The following is a 17,763-nucleotide window of genomic DNA, read 5'->3' on the forward strand; positions in this document are numbered from 1 at the left end:
GTGGCTATAATTCCTTTATGAGGGAGGACAGCCATGTTCAATGTACATATTGACATCGCATTGTTGTGCATAAAGCATGGCTGGTTATGCTGCTGATTTTTGTAAGGGTATTTGGTCTTCTGTAAAAGCCACGCAGAAACCCTTGATCTCTGTAAGCATCTCTGAAGCATTCCTTTGAGCTATTTTTTCCTCCCTGTTTCAAATTGCTTCCATGTAGTTTGGGAGTCCCAATGATTTGCTTCTGCCTTCTCTAACATAATAAATGTCTGCAGGTTCTGTGCAGATGTGGACTGGCAGGATAGTAAGTGCCTTTCAGCTCACACCAAGTTTTGGTGGAAAGAAAGGGGGAAGGCAGTTGATGCCTTCTACCACATAACATATGAGGCTCAGCTGGACACAGGAGTTACCACTTCAAAATTCAGGTAGAACTGTTGGGATTGAATGAAGGTTTTTGACTCTTATGGCTCAGATTACTTTTTTTTTTTTTCTTCACTGCTAGCAGCAGGCCTGAGCTCTGGTTGAAGACTGAAGAACAAATGAAACTGTTATCTGGAACTAGACTAATTTGCCATCTTCTTTCCTGCTTCATCACTTTTTTTTCTTTTATCCCTAAATAAGTATGATACAGAAGTCTGAAATCATAGTATGTAGAAGAAAGCAGGCAAATAATCCCAACAGTATAAGCTTAAATTCTTAAATCTGTGACTTGCAACCAGCCTGCTGTACAAGAAAACAGATGTCATGCAATAAATTAATACTAGGCTGAATAATAAGCAAGATATATTGTTAAAGGGCTTTAATGCAAAGAAAGTGATTTCAGACTTTCATATGCTTGTTTTCTGTCTTTGTTTAAATGAGGCCCTTGCATGTGTTTTCTTTCCTTTATTCTTTTTTACACACGTTTGAGCTTTGTTGGGTTGAGAACTCAGTCTCTGGTTGGGCAGTTGTGATTAACTTATACTAAATAGGCAGCAGTAATGTGATTTGAGAATGAAAAGGATTCATTTCTTCTAAATGAGGGGAAAAACCCAAGGTTGAAGGAAATAGTTTACATAATCTGTAAACTAGTCAAGGAGCTGAATATTTATGCAGGTTGAAATTGACGCTTAGTTGCCCTCTAGGGGTTTTACATTAATACAGCATATGCTAGCTTTTGGGTGTTTTTTTCTTTCAGAATAAAGGTGGGAGAAATCTTTGGAAAACCTACATGCTGACAAATCTGTGGTGGTGGTGGAGGCATGTGTACATCTGCATTCAGCAAGTAAAGCTCGTTTAGTTCAGAACCCAGAGAATGGAGAAAAGATTTTTGGCCAGATTCTGATCTTAAAATTTCCGATCAGCGGGGGAGGTATGCATGGTCATTTTCACAGTCCTTACAGAGAAGACAGGATTTGCCCCAAAGATCTTTTCAGCCCTAAGCAGAGATGGGAGACAAAAAGTTGCCCAGGGCTGTAGTGGTGCTGCTGAGGTCAGGGTGACCCTCAGCTCCTGCTTGCATCCTAGCCATTGAGTGCTGATGCTGTTCGAGTTCTTGGTGTCCTCAGTCTCCCCTGACTAGTGCACAGAGTCTTCTGCCACGTCTGGCCGTAGAGGAGCTGGAACCATGTTTGTGGACCCAGTGACTGAAACTGGTAGAGCTTCTGTCTTCCTTTTCTGTTGCTGTTACTGACCTTGTCATGTTGCTAAGCAAGCAGCTAACAAAACCTGAGTATTTATTGTTCATTGGGGTAGCATATGATATATGGTTTTGTAGCAGATGCCTTGTTAGTACTTCTTCAAAGAATAAGATTGCTAAATAAATACTTTTAAGTGCAGTTGCATTTCTGATTAGGAAAACCACACTTCTGTGATTATTTTTGTTGTTTCTTTTGTAACAGTAGTGAGACTGTCTTACTCAAATCTTGTTGCATCAGAAACAAGATAACTGGAGCAGGCAGAATTGGTGGAGTTAAACAAGCAACTGCGTCCAAGCTTGAGTATGCGTGCACGCAGCTGGAGGAACACGGGGCAGCCGGCTGTCAGAAGCTGGAGTACAGTCCACAAGGCTTCATTACACCGAAGTCTGGATTAGTTCCAGTACAGTCTATGGTATTACACTGATTTTTATGCAGTTTGCCTGTTAAGCATTACATTGAAGAACAGTTCCTCTTTCGGGGGGGGGACTTCCATAGCTGACAAATAATTCCCGATGTGTTTTATTTTGCTTTGCAGTGTTGCCAAAAGCTTGTTTGTAAATCCTCTCTCTACAAGTATTTCATTTTACTGTCTTTGAAATTATAGCTGTGGCTATAGAGACATGGCCGTATCTCTTGATGTCTGCGTACAATCGGGTTTAAGCCCCATGTACACGTGAATTCTTTGCCCTGGTACCCCTTGGCTGTGACAGCCAGTAGCGGCACAGAAGCAGTTTCTTGGCCGAGCCTGCTGCCTGTTTGGGCCTGGCATCACGGCTTCCGTCTGCTGCTTCCTCGTCAAAACAAGTGAACCCACGAGCAGAGCTTTATGTCATCAGCTCTGCGTTTTCATCCTTCTCTCTGGCCCATGCCCAGTCTGCCTGTGCAGTAAATGCTTTTTGGAAGCCGTGCATCGGACCACAAGACATGTTATGTTGTGGGTGGTGGTGGTTGGTTTTGGGGTCGTTTTCCTCTCTTCCTGTGATCAGTTTCCCTCTTTGAGTAAACACCTGAGCTGCTTGCTGTCTTCTCACAAGCTTTTGCTCCAGAATGGTAACGGCTCTGTAAGTTGGTTGTAATAAGCTGCCTGTCTTGCATTTATTCTGAATAGCATTGGCCTCATCTGTTCACTTTAAAGTTGCTGAAAAGCTTGAAGAAAGCATGCGTTACTAGCTGTGGCAGAGTGTGTGGCGTGGGACAATTCCTGATAAAGTGGAGAACCATGATCACCCTTTTCCTGCAGGGCAAGTGGCAAACTCCTTGTGCAGCAGCTGGCTAACTTGCTTTGCTACCTGAGATCAAAAGTAGCTTCGTGAGCACCTTTTACCCCCAAACATTTGATGTCTTAGCCTGTAGCAGGGCCCATATGTGGCATATAGAGCAATGCACTAACCAGGCCGACCAGTGATGGAGTTTCCTTAGCGTGAGAGCTTTGGTCACTGTTGCAGGAAAGTCTGTGAGCAAGTCTGTGAAGGTGTGGAAGCGTGGAAAAGCCGCCAGGCTCAGAGCAGTGCTCACAGCTCATGGAGAGTTTTCCGGGACCCCAGCAAAATATGGAGCTGTAATGCTTTCTCACTTCAAACATCCTTTGTGCAGCAGTTTCAAAGGTGCAGGGAGAGTATGGTGGCTGGATTATTTGCTGTGCAATTTTAATAAGCTGGTTATCCCAGACAGCTTACTTAAAATGAGTACTGATGTACAGAATATGAAAGATGTGTGTTGAACAGTTCCAAATTTATAAAGCTAATGTATTAAGTAATACCGGATCTTGCTAAACTTTGATAGTATGCTTTCTTGTCACGTTAAAACTCATCTCTTCAAAAGCCTGAAATGAATAGGGAAGCGTGACTTCCTACCTAGTCAGCGATGCACGTTCTTTTGAAATGTGGCCACCATTGCAGAAGGTCTTCAGTATAAACTTCAGAATACAGAAACACCAGAAAAGTTTTTTTGCAAAAAAAAAATGTGCTTCTGGTTCTGTTATCCTTAAAACACTGAATAGTAAGTACCTCATCCAACACAAATGCTTCCCACACCTCCACACCAGCATACACTGAAGGCTACTAATTAAAAAAAAAAAACTTATTTTGCAGTATATATTTAGTCTCTTTTTTTTTTTCTTAAGTACATGGTAGTCTATTTTGGAGGTGTTAGAATGATGGTTGGGACAGATCATAGGAAGAACTGTTATCTGTTAGGGAAGGTCACTTGCTCCTCGTAAGGAGCACAAGTGTACTAATCTCTGATATTGCATCCTTGTTGGATTAGGCAGCATGCTGCAATTTTGGCCCCATTCTGTATGCCCTCACCCTCCAGCTTTCACTTTCCAGTTTCACTTTTCCTTAAAGGATATTTTGTTTCATTCAGAGGAGGAAGTAATAATAGTAAAATCGGTATTTGAACTTTGAGTTAAAATCGTATGGCTGGAAATGTAGCGAACTGAACTGCGGGGGGGCATCTCCGAAATGCATCTGGGAAACAACGTGCTGTAAGCTGGAGCTGGTGCCGTGGTGGAACAGCTGTGTAATTGCCTCCCTGCCAGTTACATAAATGACCTGCTCTATCTCCACCGTGTGGTCGAAGGACACTACTGCTACTTCTGCCTGGCAGTGAGTCTGTCATCTTTATAAATAGATCTTTTTATTTAAATGCAGAGTTCAGCTAAGGAGTCAGTCACTGTGGGACAGAGGGAGGGGGATGTTGTTGCTTTTAATCATCTGTTATGCTAACTTCTCAGCTGTCCCTGCGTGGCTCAGCAGCTCCTGCAGGAGAAGGGAGGATGAGCAGCGGCGAGGCTGCTGCGCGCTGCTCAAGTTGGATGCACTCGTTTAGATAGGAGCAGGCAGTGACAGACAGTAGCCATGGGGGAACTTGCATTTGTTCCAGTTCTGCCTCTTCCAGCGCCTGGTATGGTAACGCTTGATGTCAGGGATACTTACGGCAGGCTGGGAGGAAAATTAGATCAAGGCCACCTTAAAGAAAGCAGTTGTTGAAAACCAGTGTTGTTTAACTGGGTGGCTGTGCTTGCTGGGCATGGGTTACCCGGAACTGTGTGTGTATACAAGGCAGTGCTTGCGCTTGACAAGAACATTCCTAAAGCAAGTATCTTCAGTAGGCAGATCATCATTTACCCAAGTAAACTGTTTCACAGCAATGTATTTACTTTGCTTAAAAGGATTTTTTTTTTTTTTTAAATTTCAATAGGAGGAAAAAAAAGAGGTCTGCTTGCCTTGAAAAATCTGCCTGAATCTGCCCGGCAGTTTGTTGTCTCTGAGCACTTAAATCTCCCTTGCCTGAGAAAGCACAGTCACTGTAAAGCCTCACACATAATAGCTGTGCCCTTGCAATTTCTCCCATCTTCATCTTTCCGAGGACACAACCCTCTTCTCTGTAATGCTGTGCTCTGGGTGTCTTGCTTAGCCAGGGGTGGGAGGGCTTTGCCTCTTAGCTCTTCAAGAGCTGGCTTGCTGGAACTTCCTACTGGTGCTGCGGTGCTGTAGCCCTCTGTTTGGGGCACAACACGAATATATGTATGCATTTGTATGCATATACACTTACAGATAAGTGTGTATACACACAAAAACAACAACAAAAAAAGCTGACAAATCTGGAAATCCAGGACGAGAGATCAGGCTCAGGTCAAGCTTGTGCCTACAACTCCAAACTAACAAGTAGGTATTTTTAAGTCATCATCTTTGCCAAAGCTCTGTTTGCTGTTTAAGTCCATGTTCTGTTGAAGTTCTAGAGAATAAAGGCATGTTATTAAAAAAAAAAATCATGTCTGTCACAGCATTTCATCAACATTCAGTGGTCAGAAAGTACTGTCTTACATTTGAAGGTGTACTTTTTTTTAAAAAAAATCTTTGGCTTTCTGGTTACTTAAGAAAACATTTTCACTGGTCAAGTTTCATTTGTACATTTGGAGTTCCTATTAAACAGAAAACTAACTTCAACTTTTCCACCCCTCATCCCACAAAGTTGTTTTGATCAGACCTCATGCATGCAGTAGTAATACAGAAAGGTAGAATGAGGAGAGCAGCGGGACTAATAACTGCTGAAAATGCCATGAGATCGCATGTGTACATATATAGATGTGTGTATATATATGTATTTCACAACTCTGATTTTAACTCTAATTAGTGCAACATGGTGTGGTTTTGTTATCAGTTTAAGTAGTTGTCTATTTTTCAGTTGTACTAATTGTGCTGGCTTGAATTACTGTACCTGGCTGTGTCTTCCTTGGTCTTTTTGTTTAAAGTGAAACAATTTGCATCTTTTTTACACTTGCTGCTTTTCAGTTTCATTCAGTCTCTTAGCGCTCATTGTGAAATTTGGAAGAAAAGGCCCCAACAATCTTCTGTGAACTAGCGTTAGATGTCTGGGACAGACAGAAGTTCTTCCCTGCTGTTGTTTGGGGCAGTGCCTTACTTTAGGGTTTCTGGCTGTACCTCTGGCAAACATCCGCATTCTCAGTCCAAATGCGAACAAAGTTCAGATGTCACAACATGGGCAGTGAGTCCAGGGAGAGAGGTTTCCCCAGTACGAACCCGTGCATCACGTGGGAATGGGACTGTCTTTGTCATGCACTGCTTTACCGATTTTATTTATGGAGAGAAGAGGACTCTGGAGAGTCTTTGTGGGACTATTTATGGAGAGAGAAGAGACTGCTCCAGGGGACACTTACGTTATGATGTATTTAGGAGACGAAAGCTTTGAGGACTGTTGCTACCAAGTGAAGGGCTATTGGTACAGCTGTCTGGGAGGCTTTTGGGCTTGCCGTTTGGGTACACGTCGCTTGTTCACACAGCACTGTTTTCATAGCTACGGAGCCAGCCTGGATTATTGTTCTGGAAAACTTCAGCTGACTCCACAGATAATCTCCTGGTGCTGCCACTACTGCTTATCTGCTGCCCTGAGGCTTCTCAGAGCAAGTAACCGGGTCGTTTGGGGAGGGAGGGACAAAACCAAGCACGTTTAATCTACATGGAGCGCCTCGTGCCTCTCCTGCATCCTGCTTTGGCCTACTGCAGCTACGCCAAAGAATTGTCAGGGAAGGAGCGGCAATACAGGCGGCTCTTCCACATCCAGCCGAGGGATACTTTGAGGCCAATTAATTTTTTGCAGCAGGATTTTGAAAACTTGCTAATGAAAAGGGAATCTGTGGTATGACACAACCACGACTGCAGCAGTTGTGACTTAAGCAGTTGAGACTTGGACCGAGGCAAGCTGGAGACAGGCCTATGTTGAAGGAATACAAGCTAACATATGGCTTTTTGGTATTGGGCTGGTTTTTTTGGTCTTTCTTCCTCCTCTTCTTTCAGAGGCTTGTCAATGTAGACCTACTGTGCAAGTGGTTGTAAGTGTTTTGAAAGGCATGTGAGGAGTTTGTGCTTCAAGGTACAAGCCAAGCTTACAGTTGATAGGGGTTAGGAAGAAACTTCACTTGAGAAAATGCTATGCCATAATGTAGACTTTTTGGCACCTTTTTTTCGAAGCAGCTATTACTGACTTCTGAGAAAGACAGTATGCAGGACGACTGGGCCCTCTGTCTGATCCAGTATGTCATTTTCTCATCTCTAATTGTAAGTGTCCCCTGAAGCAGAGTCTTCAGATTTGTTTCTAGGATATTGGTAACACATTTTCTACCCCAAGGCAGTGTGTTTAGAGAAACAGTTTCTAATTTGGGGGAAACTACTCTTCCTCTGCATGTCACAGTTCTGCTGTCTGCCTTCTTGACAGCTCTCTTTTGCTGTCTGTTTACCTCTTAAAGATTAGTGACTTTTCACCATTTTGTAGCAGAGCTCAAGGTACGCGGTGATGTATTGGAGGATCCTGTCTGCACTGTATATTTTAAGACAAAGCTGGTTTTCCATGGTGATCTGGAGAAGACTGGTCAGGAGGAGATACCTTTAATGTGGTGAATGTCCCTTCTCTAAGATCCCTGGGTTCCTGGAACTGTCTCCCCTTTCTAGTCCTGCAGCGTGTACTACTACCCATGGATTATCTGCCCCAGTACAGAGCTGGCAGCATGCTGGAGCTGGAAAAGCTGAAATGGAGCAGCTTTTTTGGGAGGTGGTGATGGGCAGGAAAATGGAAAGTATATGACTATATGTTGTATCAGATGAATATTTGTGGAGACAAAGTATTTGATCTGGTAACGGGTTCACTTGAAAGAATCAAGGTTATTTTATGTCAATTTTCTCTTTGCCCTATATAAGATGCATTTAATTATTTCATGCTATCTCCCTCAATTCAAATTAATCTGAGTCTTATATATATTGTTGCTCAAATTAGAATAATTCTTTAATCAGCTGTGTTATTCTGGTCTACTATGGCTTGCATAGGAAAGCTTCTCCTGGCATACTGACGATGCACGTATTTTATTTGTTATTGTAATTTAAAAGTAAAATCAGAAATATTGATTTCTACTTGACTGGAGAGATGATTTAGTTTGAATATCAGACTGATCTTAATCAGGTGAGAATTAATTGAGTTGGAGGTATTAGATATTCAGTGATGTTAACTGAACCATGATCAATCTACAGAGAAGCTTTCTTTTGTACTGTGTTAGAAATACCAAACAGCTTGTACTCTACTAAGTAAAACAATCTTCTCGTGTTCATCCTACTACTTCCTCTGGCTCATTAAATGCACCAGTAATCTATCCTCTGCATACTGAATAATCTTCCAAGTAACAAGCTAAGAAATCACAATTTAATACAAAATTAAAAGCACAATAACTTCACCATAAAACGTCGCTGATAAAGTTTTGTGTCACTTTAATGATTTTGTACAAACTTTATAAACATAGGTTGTAAAATCTTGTCCTCGTTTACGTTTTAATAGAACTGTTTCTTCCTCTTCCTACCATCGACCCCCAAATCCCTACTGTGCTTGGAAATCTTTTCTCCACCCAGTGGTAGAGCTCAAGGACTGATCCAAACCTTGGATAAAACTATTTCCTTTTTTTTTGTAAGGGAAAAAAAAAATACCCCAGGAGTAGAACATAAGGCTGGTCTGGATCATGATACAAGCTTTTTTTTTTTTATTTTTTTTATTTTAAGAGTGTGATAGCAGTATCATAAGTGTTGAGAAAATATAAATGGTGAGATAACACCTCTGTAGGACTTTCTCTTAAGTAGTAAAATTGTAAAGTCTTTAAATAAACTAGAGCCAGACCCGAGAGGATCAATTTATCTTGATAATGGGGAATATTTCATTTATTTTATGTACAAGAACATGTGCAAAAAAGATACACAATGATGATTGATAAGTGGCAGTTCAATATTGTATTAATTGTACAACGTTTTGCAAGATGAGTGAATAGCAAAGTGCTGCGTATTGTTATGAGTCTGCAAAAAAAAAACAACACCTTCAAAAATGGCTTTTGTATTGTAGTTTATACAGTTAAAAAAAAAAATAATCCCTTAGCATTGTTTTATCACCAGTTTCCATGCTGCTGGTTGTCTGGTGATAACTCACAAATGCTTTTTGTTCTTCTCTTGCTTTGCATGTGGAAGGCTTTCATGTTTGCCTAAAGCCATAAATACCTGATTAAAAAAAAATAAAAATTAAAGTTTAAAAAATAAATGCTATGTAAAAACTCCGTGCAAATACAGTCTGTTTGCTGGTTGCTCTCCTTTATTAAATCACAGAAAATCAAAACTTTGATTATTTTTAATGTTTGAGATGGAGCGTTACACTTTTTTTTCTATTAAGTCATCTTTTCTTTATGTGTTTGTAACCGAAATTTCTGCAGCAGTCCGACATGCAGATGCTGCCATTTCATTTTGCATTCAGCACAGGGAAGAGACCAGCAGCCTACCTATATATACGTGAGGGTTGGAGGGGGTGGTGGTAGGCTACGTAACGAACCCTTGCGTCTTAAATACGGTGTTGCATTTTGCTTGTCCCCCATTTATATGTCTGCAGACACTGAGATGTTGAATTTAACCACGTCTGGTTTAATGGGGTTGAAGAAAATCATTATCTTTATATCGCAGAATTGTGACAAGTTATATCAGATGCTGGCTTCGCCCTTCAGGTCAAAATCCTGCAAATTTTTATTCTCATCATACAGAAGCAAATACTTTTTGAGCCTATAAATATGTTCTAACAGAAAAATGGGCAGTACCCTCCCTTTTATTTCTTTTTTCTTTAAATTTAGAATTGTATGTGGTGGTGAACCTCCACCAACCTTGTTGTAACTAACTTTCTGGTAATGCATTTGACCTTTCAAAGTTTGAAAATCATCTCTTCTAATGTGTTGAATATTGCATGTGCCTCTCTGCCTGCTTGGAGGGATAGGGATATAATTTATCCAGCCTTTACCCTGAGATAAGTGAACTATTACCCAATTTCACTTCAGTTTCCATCTGTTTCTCATAATATCTTGTAGTCTAGCTATAAAAAATAATTAGAGGGGGGAAAGCTATTCAAAATTACTAAGGAAAAAACATTCTTTTAAAATCCTGACTATTTTTTAGCAAAGATTTATAAGGACTGTAAAGATTTTTGTATACAAATGTCTTCACTGTGTCAATCTTCTAGCTTTCAAAGAAACCTTAATAAAAAGAGAGGTCTGTAACCTAATGCAGTTCTTAATCAACCATCAAACATACTAAATAAGAGCCAGACATTCAAGAGTAATTCTTCGTGCCTCCAACATTATTTCTATAGAATTTACAAACAGAATAAATTTTAATAAACAAAACCAAAGTTAGCTGAGACACCTTGAGCAATAGTTTTAGAAGGGTTTTAAAAACTAATTCTGTTTTCCTGTGACCTTACGTGTGCCAGGACCTACAGAGCAGCTGTTCTTCCCTGTGTTTTCTGTGCCCTGATTTTTGAAGGAGCTGTAGTTGGGATAACACTGCCCTTCGATCCTCGGCATTTGGAGACCTGGAGTCGGTCTAAGCTAAAGAGGGGTCCACAGCCAGTTTCCACTGTAAGTGCCAGGCACCTGCGGGATCTGTCCTTATCTGCGCATAGACTGATTAGTGATGGACGTACACAGCTACCAGAGCAGAGCTTTATCAGAGTTCACTCTGAGGGGCTCAAGCTTATGTTTTCCTTCCAGCAAGGCATTTTCACTCCATCCCTCATTTTTTTTAGCTTGTGTTGCCTCTTGTTCTGCTCCTCAGCTAGTGCTGCCTATCAGCTATGTCAGCTGTGAATAGAGGCCAAGCTGCGTTTGAGTTTCCACGCTCAGCAGCTTTCAGTGGTAGGGCGAGTATTTAGGAAGTTAATACCATCATGCCTCTCTTAAAGCATGTTGAGAGGAGGGAGTACTTGCAGCATGCTGGCTGGAGATGCCTGGCTGTTTGAAAGGTGAGCTATGCAAATAATAATGCACTGTTTGTCTGGACTAGTCAAGCACAAAATAACTCCCAGCAGTGTAGAATGATGAGTATTTTAATTGTTCTCTCTTGATTAAATCAAACACTGTCAATTTTGAGATAATTTTATTAAACTTTTATTGTTTGTTTGAAACATACTCCATTTCTTTGTCTTGTTGCAGCCTGCACTGAATTTGCAGGCTGACCCAAATTCACATCTAGGTTCGCCGCTACCTGAGGTTCTGTTGTGGCAAGGAGAAAGAAAATGGTATTTCGCCACACGAGCTTGTAGAGTCATGGAAAGCTACTTGCTAAAGTTGTAAAGGTGGGATTGTGCGCGCGATTATTCAAAGACCAATTCTGCTCTGAGAGCAATTGTTCTTTGTATCGCAGGCGGTATCAGGAAACGGGCTCGTTTGGAGCTCGAGGCTGGGGTCCCCAGAGCCCTGATTTCTGCTCGTAGCTGTTAAAATGCCCAACTACAATGGGTTTGTAATCAGATCCTGCGTACCCGCTCCTTTTGTGGTGTGTCGCTCTGCGCCCTGAAGTTTTGGTCTACAATGCAGGCATTGCCCGAGTGAGGAATGTGTGGTGATGGTCAGATTACGGAGATGGAGATGAATTCTTGGTTTGAGATGATATCTGGAGCTATTGTGTGCTATTTGTGAGATTATTCTCCAGGCCAGTAGTTGTGATACTTTGTGCTGATCAACAGCGAGATGCTTTGTTTCATGAAAGAGTTGTGAGCAAGACCGAGCATGATTAAAATTAAAACAACGTTCTCCAGGCTCCTGTAAGGTTTCTGATAAACACAACTAAACCTGTCTTGCACCTCAGTCCTTACATGGCTGTCAAAGGGATTTTAAAGTGCTGGAAATGAGAGAAGTATGATTTAAGTTTTGTGTGCTCGTAAGGGGATGCCTGATACCTTTCATCCTGCTCCTTTTTTTCCTCCACCGTTAAGCATCAGCGCTGCTGAAGCTGGATAGCTGGAAGCAGTTTTATCACTTCGTAGCAGTGCTTTTTACGTGCCTGACCGTGCACCGCAAGCGGGGCCTTCTGGAGCGGGGGAATGCTTGCAGCTGCAGCTCAGGTTTTGTTCACGGGGACATCACGCCTTGAGCCAATCAAGGCTGCTGAGCTAACAAGTGAGAGGGACCTCCTGTTGTCTTCGGTGGTTTTTTACTTCACAGCTTCCAGAAGGAATGATTACTACAGAAAAACAGCACAGCACTTAAGGAAGTGCCTGTAGAGAGCAGAAATCAAGCTGGTCACTAGCTGAACCATGATCTTTCAAAGACTTCTGATGTTTTTTGCAGAGAAACAAAGGGCATTTTTAGAAACGTGATAATAGGTATGATTTTCTGACGTGCTGATGTAGGGACATTCAATGTTAAACACTCCAGGAAACAACAGAAAAAAATGTTAGTCACCTTTAAAAGTTGAATAAACGTTTTGATAACATAATAGCATGCTCCCCGTATTGTTCTGAGCTTACATTGCTTCATAAGCTTCAGCTGTTTAGAGGTGTCCTCAAAATTGTACATGTATATTGGGGTGATTTGGGGTCTAAAACCAAAACATGCACCAAAGGAGGTCTGAGAAATTGAGCACGGTTGTTAATAGGTACCTTTGAGCACAGGTTACTGTGTCTTTCCAACTAGTAATTAACCAGTTAATGCTTTTTTTTTTTTTTTGGCATACTTTGATCTGGTACATTTTAAAGTGGAGCGTTGCGGTGCGACCAGTGTGTAACGCTAGGTGCTGTGTGTGTTGAAGTGCTCAGTGGTAACGTGTTCAAAATAGGTGGTAAGACGTCAGGTCTTTGGAGAGTTTTGCCAAGATCTAAGTTTGGCAGGGTAAGGACACAACACGGTCATTGAGACTTTGAGCAGACACAAAAAGGTTAAGGGTTTTTTGGTGTTATTTATTAAAAGCCTAATACAGCCATCTGCCGGCAATAAAAATCATGGGTTGAGATTAAGACATGGGGGGGGGAAGGCAGAGGGTGGAGGTGACAAGGCCAAATCCTGCTCCACCTCCAGGCCTCGCAGACATGCTTGGGGGGAGCCCAGGTTGAGCCGGGAGCCGCAAACAAAGCAAAACAAGGAATGGGTTCCCAACTTCGCATGGGCAGGCAGGTGTTCAGCCACTCCCAGGAGATCAGGGCTCATCATGCATGTAACAGTTTCTCGGGAAGATTCACACAGATTCACACACAGATTTCTCTAGGTTGGAAGAGACCTCAAGATCATCGAGTCCAACCTCCGACCTAACACTAAGTACTCCACTAAACCATATCCCTAAGCTCTACATCTAAACGTCTTTTAAAGACCTCCAGGGATGGTGACTCCACCACCTCCCTGGGCAGCCCGTTCCAATGCTTAATAACCCTTTCGGTAAAGAAGTACTTCCTAACATCCAACCTAAAACTCCCCTGTCGCAACTTTAGCCCATTCCCCCTCGTCCTGTCACCAGGCACGTGGGAGAATAGACCAACCCCCACCTCTCTACAGCCTCCTTTCAGGTAACTGTAGAGAGCGATGAGGTCTCCCCTGAGCCTCCTCTTCTCCAGGCTGAACAAGCCCAGCTCCCTCAGCCGCTCCTCGTAAGACTTGTTCTCCAGACCCCTCACCAGCTTGGTCGCCCTTCTCTGGACTCGCTCGAGCACGTCCATGTCCTTCCTGTAGCGAGGGGCCCAAAACTGAACACAGTACTCGAGGTGCGGCCTCACCAGAGCCGAGTACAGGGGCAATAACACCATAATAACCAGATAAACACCATAACTCCCAACGTCCCCCTTTTCTCCTTTCCCCCTACTGCTGAGCATACTCCGTGTTTGCTTGCACCGTGTGTAAACATAATGGATGTACACAGCGAGTGCAGATGCTGTTTTCCCTCCGTATCATCGTGAAGTTTTGGTGTTACTGGATTAGCTGTAAGTTTTACTAAGGATATGTAAGAACGTAGCAATTTTTGTCTGTCCTGAACTTGTTGCATAGTAGATAACTACCAGGAAGAGCTTGGAAGAGAAGAAGTAGATGTAACTCTGGAAAGGGACCTGGTAGATCTGACTTTGTTCTTGGCTCGGTGACTGGTTGATCTTGGACAACTGGCTTTCTCTCTCTGCTTTTCTTTTTCCACCTGATGCTTACTAACGTAGACTCCTTTGAACAAAACAGTCTGAAATCTTCTGGTAGGAATAACAGCTCACTCTTACCTAGTTTATTATTTAGTGAAACATCTGTACAGGGTGCTGGTAACAATGAGGCATAATTTGAGTTACTCCCAGATGCAAAACACAGCCATAACCATGACTTTCCTTCCCCCTCCCAGCCCCCCAAACTATGTGTGTTTCAGCGTCTCACTGACTTGTTCTGGAAGTCTCGAGGCCCTCAGACTGTGTACTTCCACTTCACTGAGCACAAGGATGCCGGAGTGTTTCTCTTGGGAGGAGGCAGATGATTGTCTCTCCTCCCTTTTATATTCTTTTGTTCTGAAATGCCACAGACCGTGATCCCAGGAACGTTGAAGATCGTCAGTATTTTCACAGACAACGCTCCTTGCGTGTCTCTTTGGACTTTGAAGAATCTCTGGGGTGCAGAACACCTGAAGGCCCCACACCACACAGAAGCCAGCAGCCCTCCTTGCAGCACTGGGGTGCCGTAGAGGACAGCCTGGCACTGTGGGCTGATAAACTGCTGGCTTTTCCCTTGCGCTCCTGGGAGAAGAGGTTTTTTGGAACCTCCAGGAGAGAATCAGGATCTGTCTTACTTCTTATCCCAAGGAGGTGACTGCCAGTGGCATTCCTTTGCGATATTAGTTGCTGTCAACATTGCTGCACTCTTAATTTGTAGATACCAATGTGCTTCAACAATTTCAAAAGCTTTCATTGTAGAGGAAATGCTAACAACCCTGGCTTTACCTAGCTGGTCATTCTTCTGTTTGCTTTGCTGTGATAGCCCTGATGTCTCATGATGAAAGGTCGGCGTAAGAATTATGGATTTGCTGCAAGAATAGCTTCAGAAACTTGTTGGTATTAGCAACAGCAGTTTTGTGTGTGAACGTGTTATATGAGGGGAGAGAATCCTAATTGAAATCTGTTGCTAAACAAGTGAAAAAGACCCCTCACAAACAGCATGAGACTCCAGGCCAACGATGCTTGTATTAAAAATAAAGCAGGTCTGGTTTGTGAGTCCCTCCAGCCCTGTAGAATAGTATACACATACAAAGAGTTTATAAATATTTTTTATATTTATAGATATTATATCTAAATAAAACAATTATAAAAATTGAAATAATGTAAAAAATATATTTTTATATTTTCCTACCAATTTTCATTTCCTCTAATTTTTTTTTCCATAGCATTTACTAAATGCTGTAAAGAAACGGGTTTTCTTATGGTGGTAAAGTGTCGGAAAGAGAACACAGCACTGAAGGATTGCCTGGTTGGCTAGTAAGTCCCTTGTGAGCTTGTTTTGCTACATGTTTTTGGCTGTACTAATGTAAAATTAAGTACTAAATCTTCTCAGAAGGGTTTTGCTTGTGAGCTGGGTGGTAAGTTCCTGAAAATTGGATCTTTGCTGTATAAGAAGATGGGGTGGTCTGGGCTTTACTTGAGAAGGCTTTATTTCACTCATAAAGCTGTTCCATGGCTAGAAAGACTTTATCATTTCAATGGTAATGGAGCCAGGGTTTCAGCTCAGGTGAGACATTGCCCTGTATGCACCCTGCTGAATTGCATATGCGGGGATAGGGAGGAAGCAGTAGAAACACCTTTGTATTCTGTTCATATTCCTTTGTTGAGACAGAATAAGTTCATTTTGATTTTCCTTCTTGAACTGTCTTTCGCTATTTCGTCTCTGCTCTGAAAGTATCCTGCTGCTGCTGTGAACAGCACTAGGAGAAGTTAAGGTATTAGAGGGGCTGACCTAATGCCACTCACACCTAATGCCACCCACAGTGGCTTGAAATGTCTCGTCTTGAGGTCCCAGTTTACCCCCACTGCCACCGGCCTGAAGTGATTCTTGAATTTCTTAGTGTGAGGGTTACTGTTTTTTGAGCTTGATGTGGGTGTAGGTGGTTTGTTTTTGGGTGGAATGCGTGTCCTGCCCTGTTAAAGGCATTTAACATGAACCTCTGCTTTAAAGTAGTGGCAGTTGGTCTCAGATAGTTGGGAGTTGGTGGAAAAACCTCTGCAGCTAGGCAAGTGTTCAAACCAAACTGCAGCAAGAACTTCCTGGAGTTTCTCAGTTTTATGGGTCTATACATCCATGTGGTAAATTCTGCCTTTTTAAAAAACAAACCAGCACAAAAAACAAACAGGCACAGTGGAAAAATATTTAGTGCTTGAATAATTCTATTTAAAGTTAGAAGTAAAATGAATTAAATATAATGATCCAAGGCCCTACATGTTTACTATTGAAGCTATAAACTTAAACCTGTTCCTATGAAATCCGGAGTAGTTGTTCAGGTATAAAAATACCCATGTTATCCAGTAGCTTCTCATACTGAGGAGGCCTAACTGCAAATAATGAGGAATAATATGGCTTTATTCAAACATTAGAAGTATTTCCCTTTATCTACTTTCTGTATGGTTTCAGTGCATAAGCCTGAAAAGGACTATGCCTCGAGAGAGAGCACTGTTAGAAGAGAATGCAGACCAACTCAGTATTTAGGCTTCAGGAAGATGAGTTTCACTGCTTCTGTGCTTTCTAAAACAAACAAAAAAAAACACAACAAAACACACATTATTGAAAGCAGACAAATTTCTGTGCGTGTGAAAGGAAGATCAGTTTGGAGTGCTATTCATTTAGTATCTGTTCCATATTCCAAGATGTAAAACAGTATTTTGTTTGTCTTGTAGCTATTCTGATCCATCATTCTATGAAGAATGCAAAACAGAATATTTGAAGCAAAGAGAAGAATACAGAGCAACTGGAATTAAGAAAAAGAAACAGAAGATTACTTCAAATATATAATTAAAATTTAAAATGAACTTTTCAAATTTTATATCCAACTTAACTTGATTTAAACATTTCTTATAAATCATAAGTACTCCTGTGTGGAATTTAGCTGAAATTCCCTACATAAGATGTAAATAAAATCTCTGAACTTGCAAGGTCTACATCTTTTATTTTCTGGAATAAAGGCTATCAAGCATGCTCTCATGGTTTGCAAGAGAAATTACAAAGGTCCCCTCCAGACCTGAGACGTTGTTACAAGCTTTAATTTCTGAAAGGCTGTTTGTTATTTTATCTAGTTGTATGTGACAGGCTACATAAAAACTTCAGGGTGAATAATTTAAGCTATATAAAGTGGTTTTAAATGGGGTCTATACTGAAATTGGTGTATTTTCTCATCTGAGTTGAGGGTATAGGAAAATATTCCTGATGTTCTTGCAAGAAGGGCAGCAAATGCAGAAGAGAAAAGCTCCTTGGACCAATTTGCTTCACCATTTTCATGAAAATGTTGAGTCATGTGAGAGCCTGATAGTACTTCCACGTGTGCTATGACTCACAGTTTGAGTCTGCATTGTCAGAAGAGAGGGCTGCCCCGTGACTGAGCATGGCACAACTCACTGCTTCAGCTCCCGCGGGGAAGAGTTGTCCAATCTAGATTTTCCTTAATTATAGGAGAAGGCACACTGAGGGTAGAAAATACATTAAAAATCATTGAGAGCAGTATCTTCCCCCACTTTCACTTTTCAGCACGGAGATGATTATACACGCTTCCATACTTCAAGAGTGGTA

The 17,763-nt window shown here is 41.7% G+C and overlaps 1 protein-coding gene across 1 annotated transcript in view; it reads left to right on the plus strand.

The window, feature by feature from the left end:
- The window catches only part of CMC1 (C-X9-C motif containing 1), a 41,835-nt gene extending 24,706 nt beyond the window's left edge, over positions 1-17,129 (plus strand). Inside the window, exons 3-4 of the mRNA XM_080579182.1 lie at positions 15,377-15,467; positions 16,878-17,129. Coding sequence (XP_080435308.1) covers positions 15,377-15,467; positions 16,878-16,992 — 206 coding nt within the window. The 3' untranslated portion in view covers positions 16,993-17,129. The remainder of the gene's footprint in view (positions 1-15,376; positions 15,468-16,877) is intronic.
- Positions 17,130-17,763: the final 634 nt, after the last annotated feature.

The sequence above is a fragment of the Anser brachyrhynchus genome (genome assembly GCF_964034855.1).
Source record: "Anser brachyrhynchus genome assembly, chromosome: 2".
Lineage (NCBI taxonomy): Eukaryota > Metazoa > Chordata > Aves > Anseriformes > Anatidae > Anser > Anser brachyrhynchus.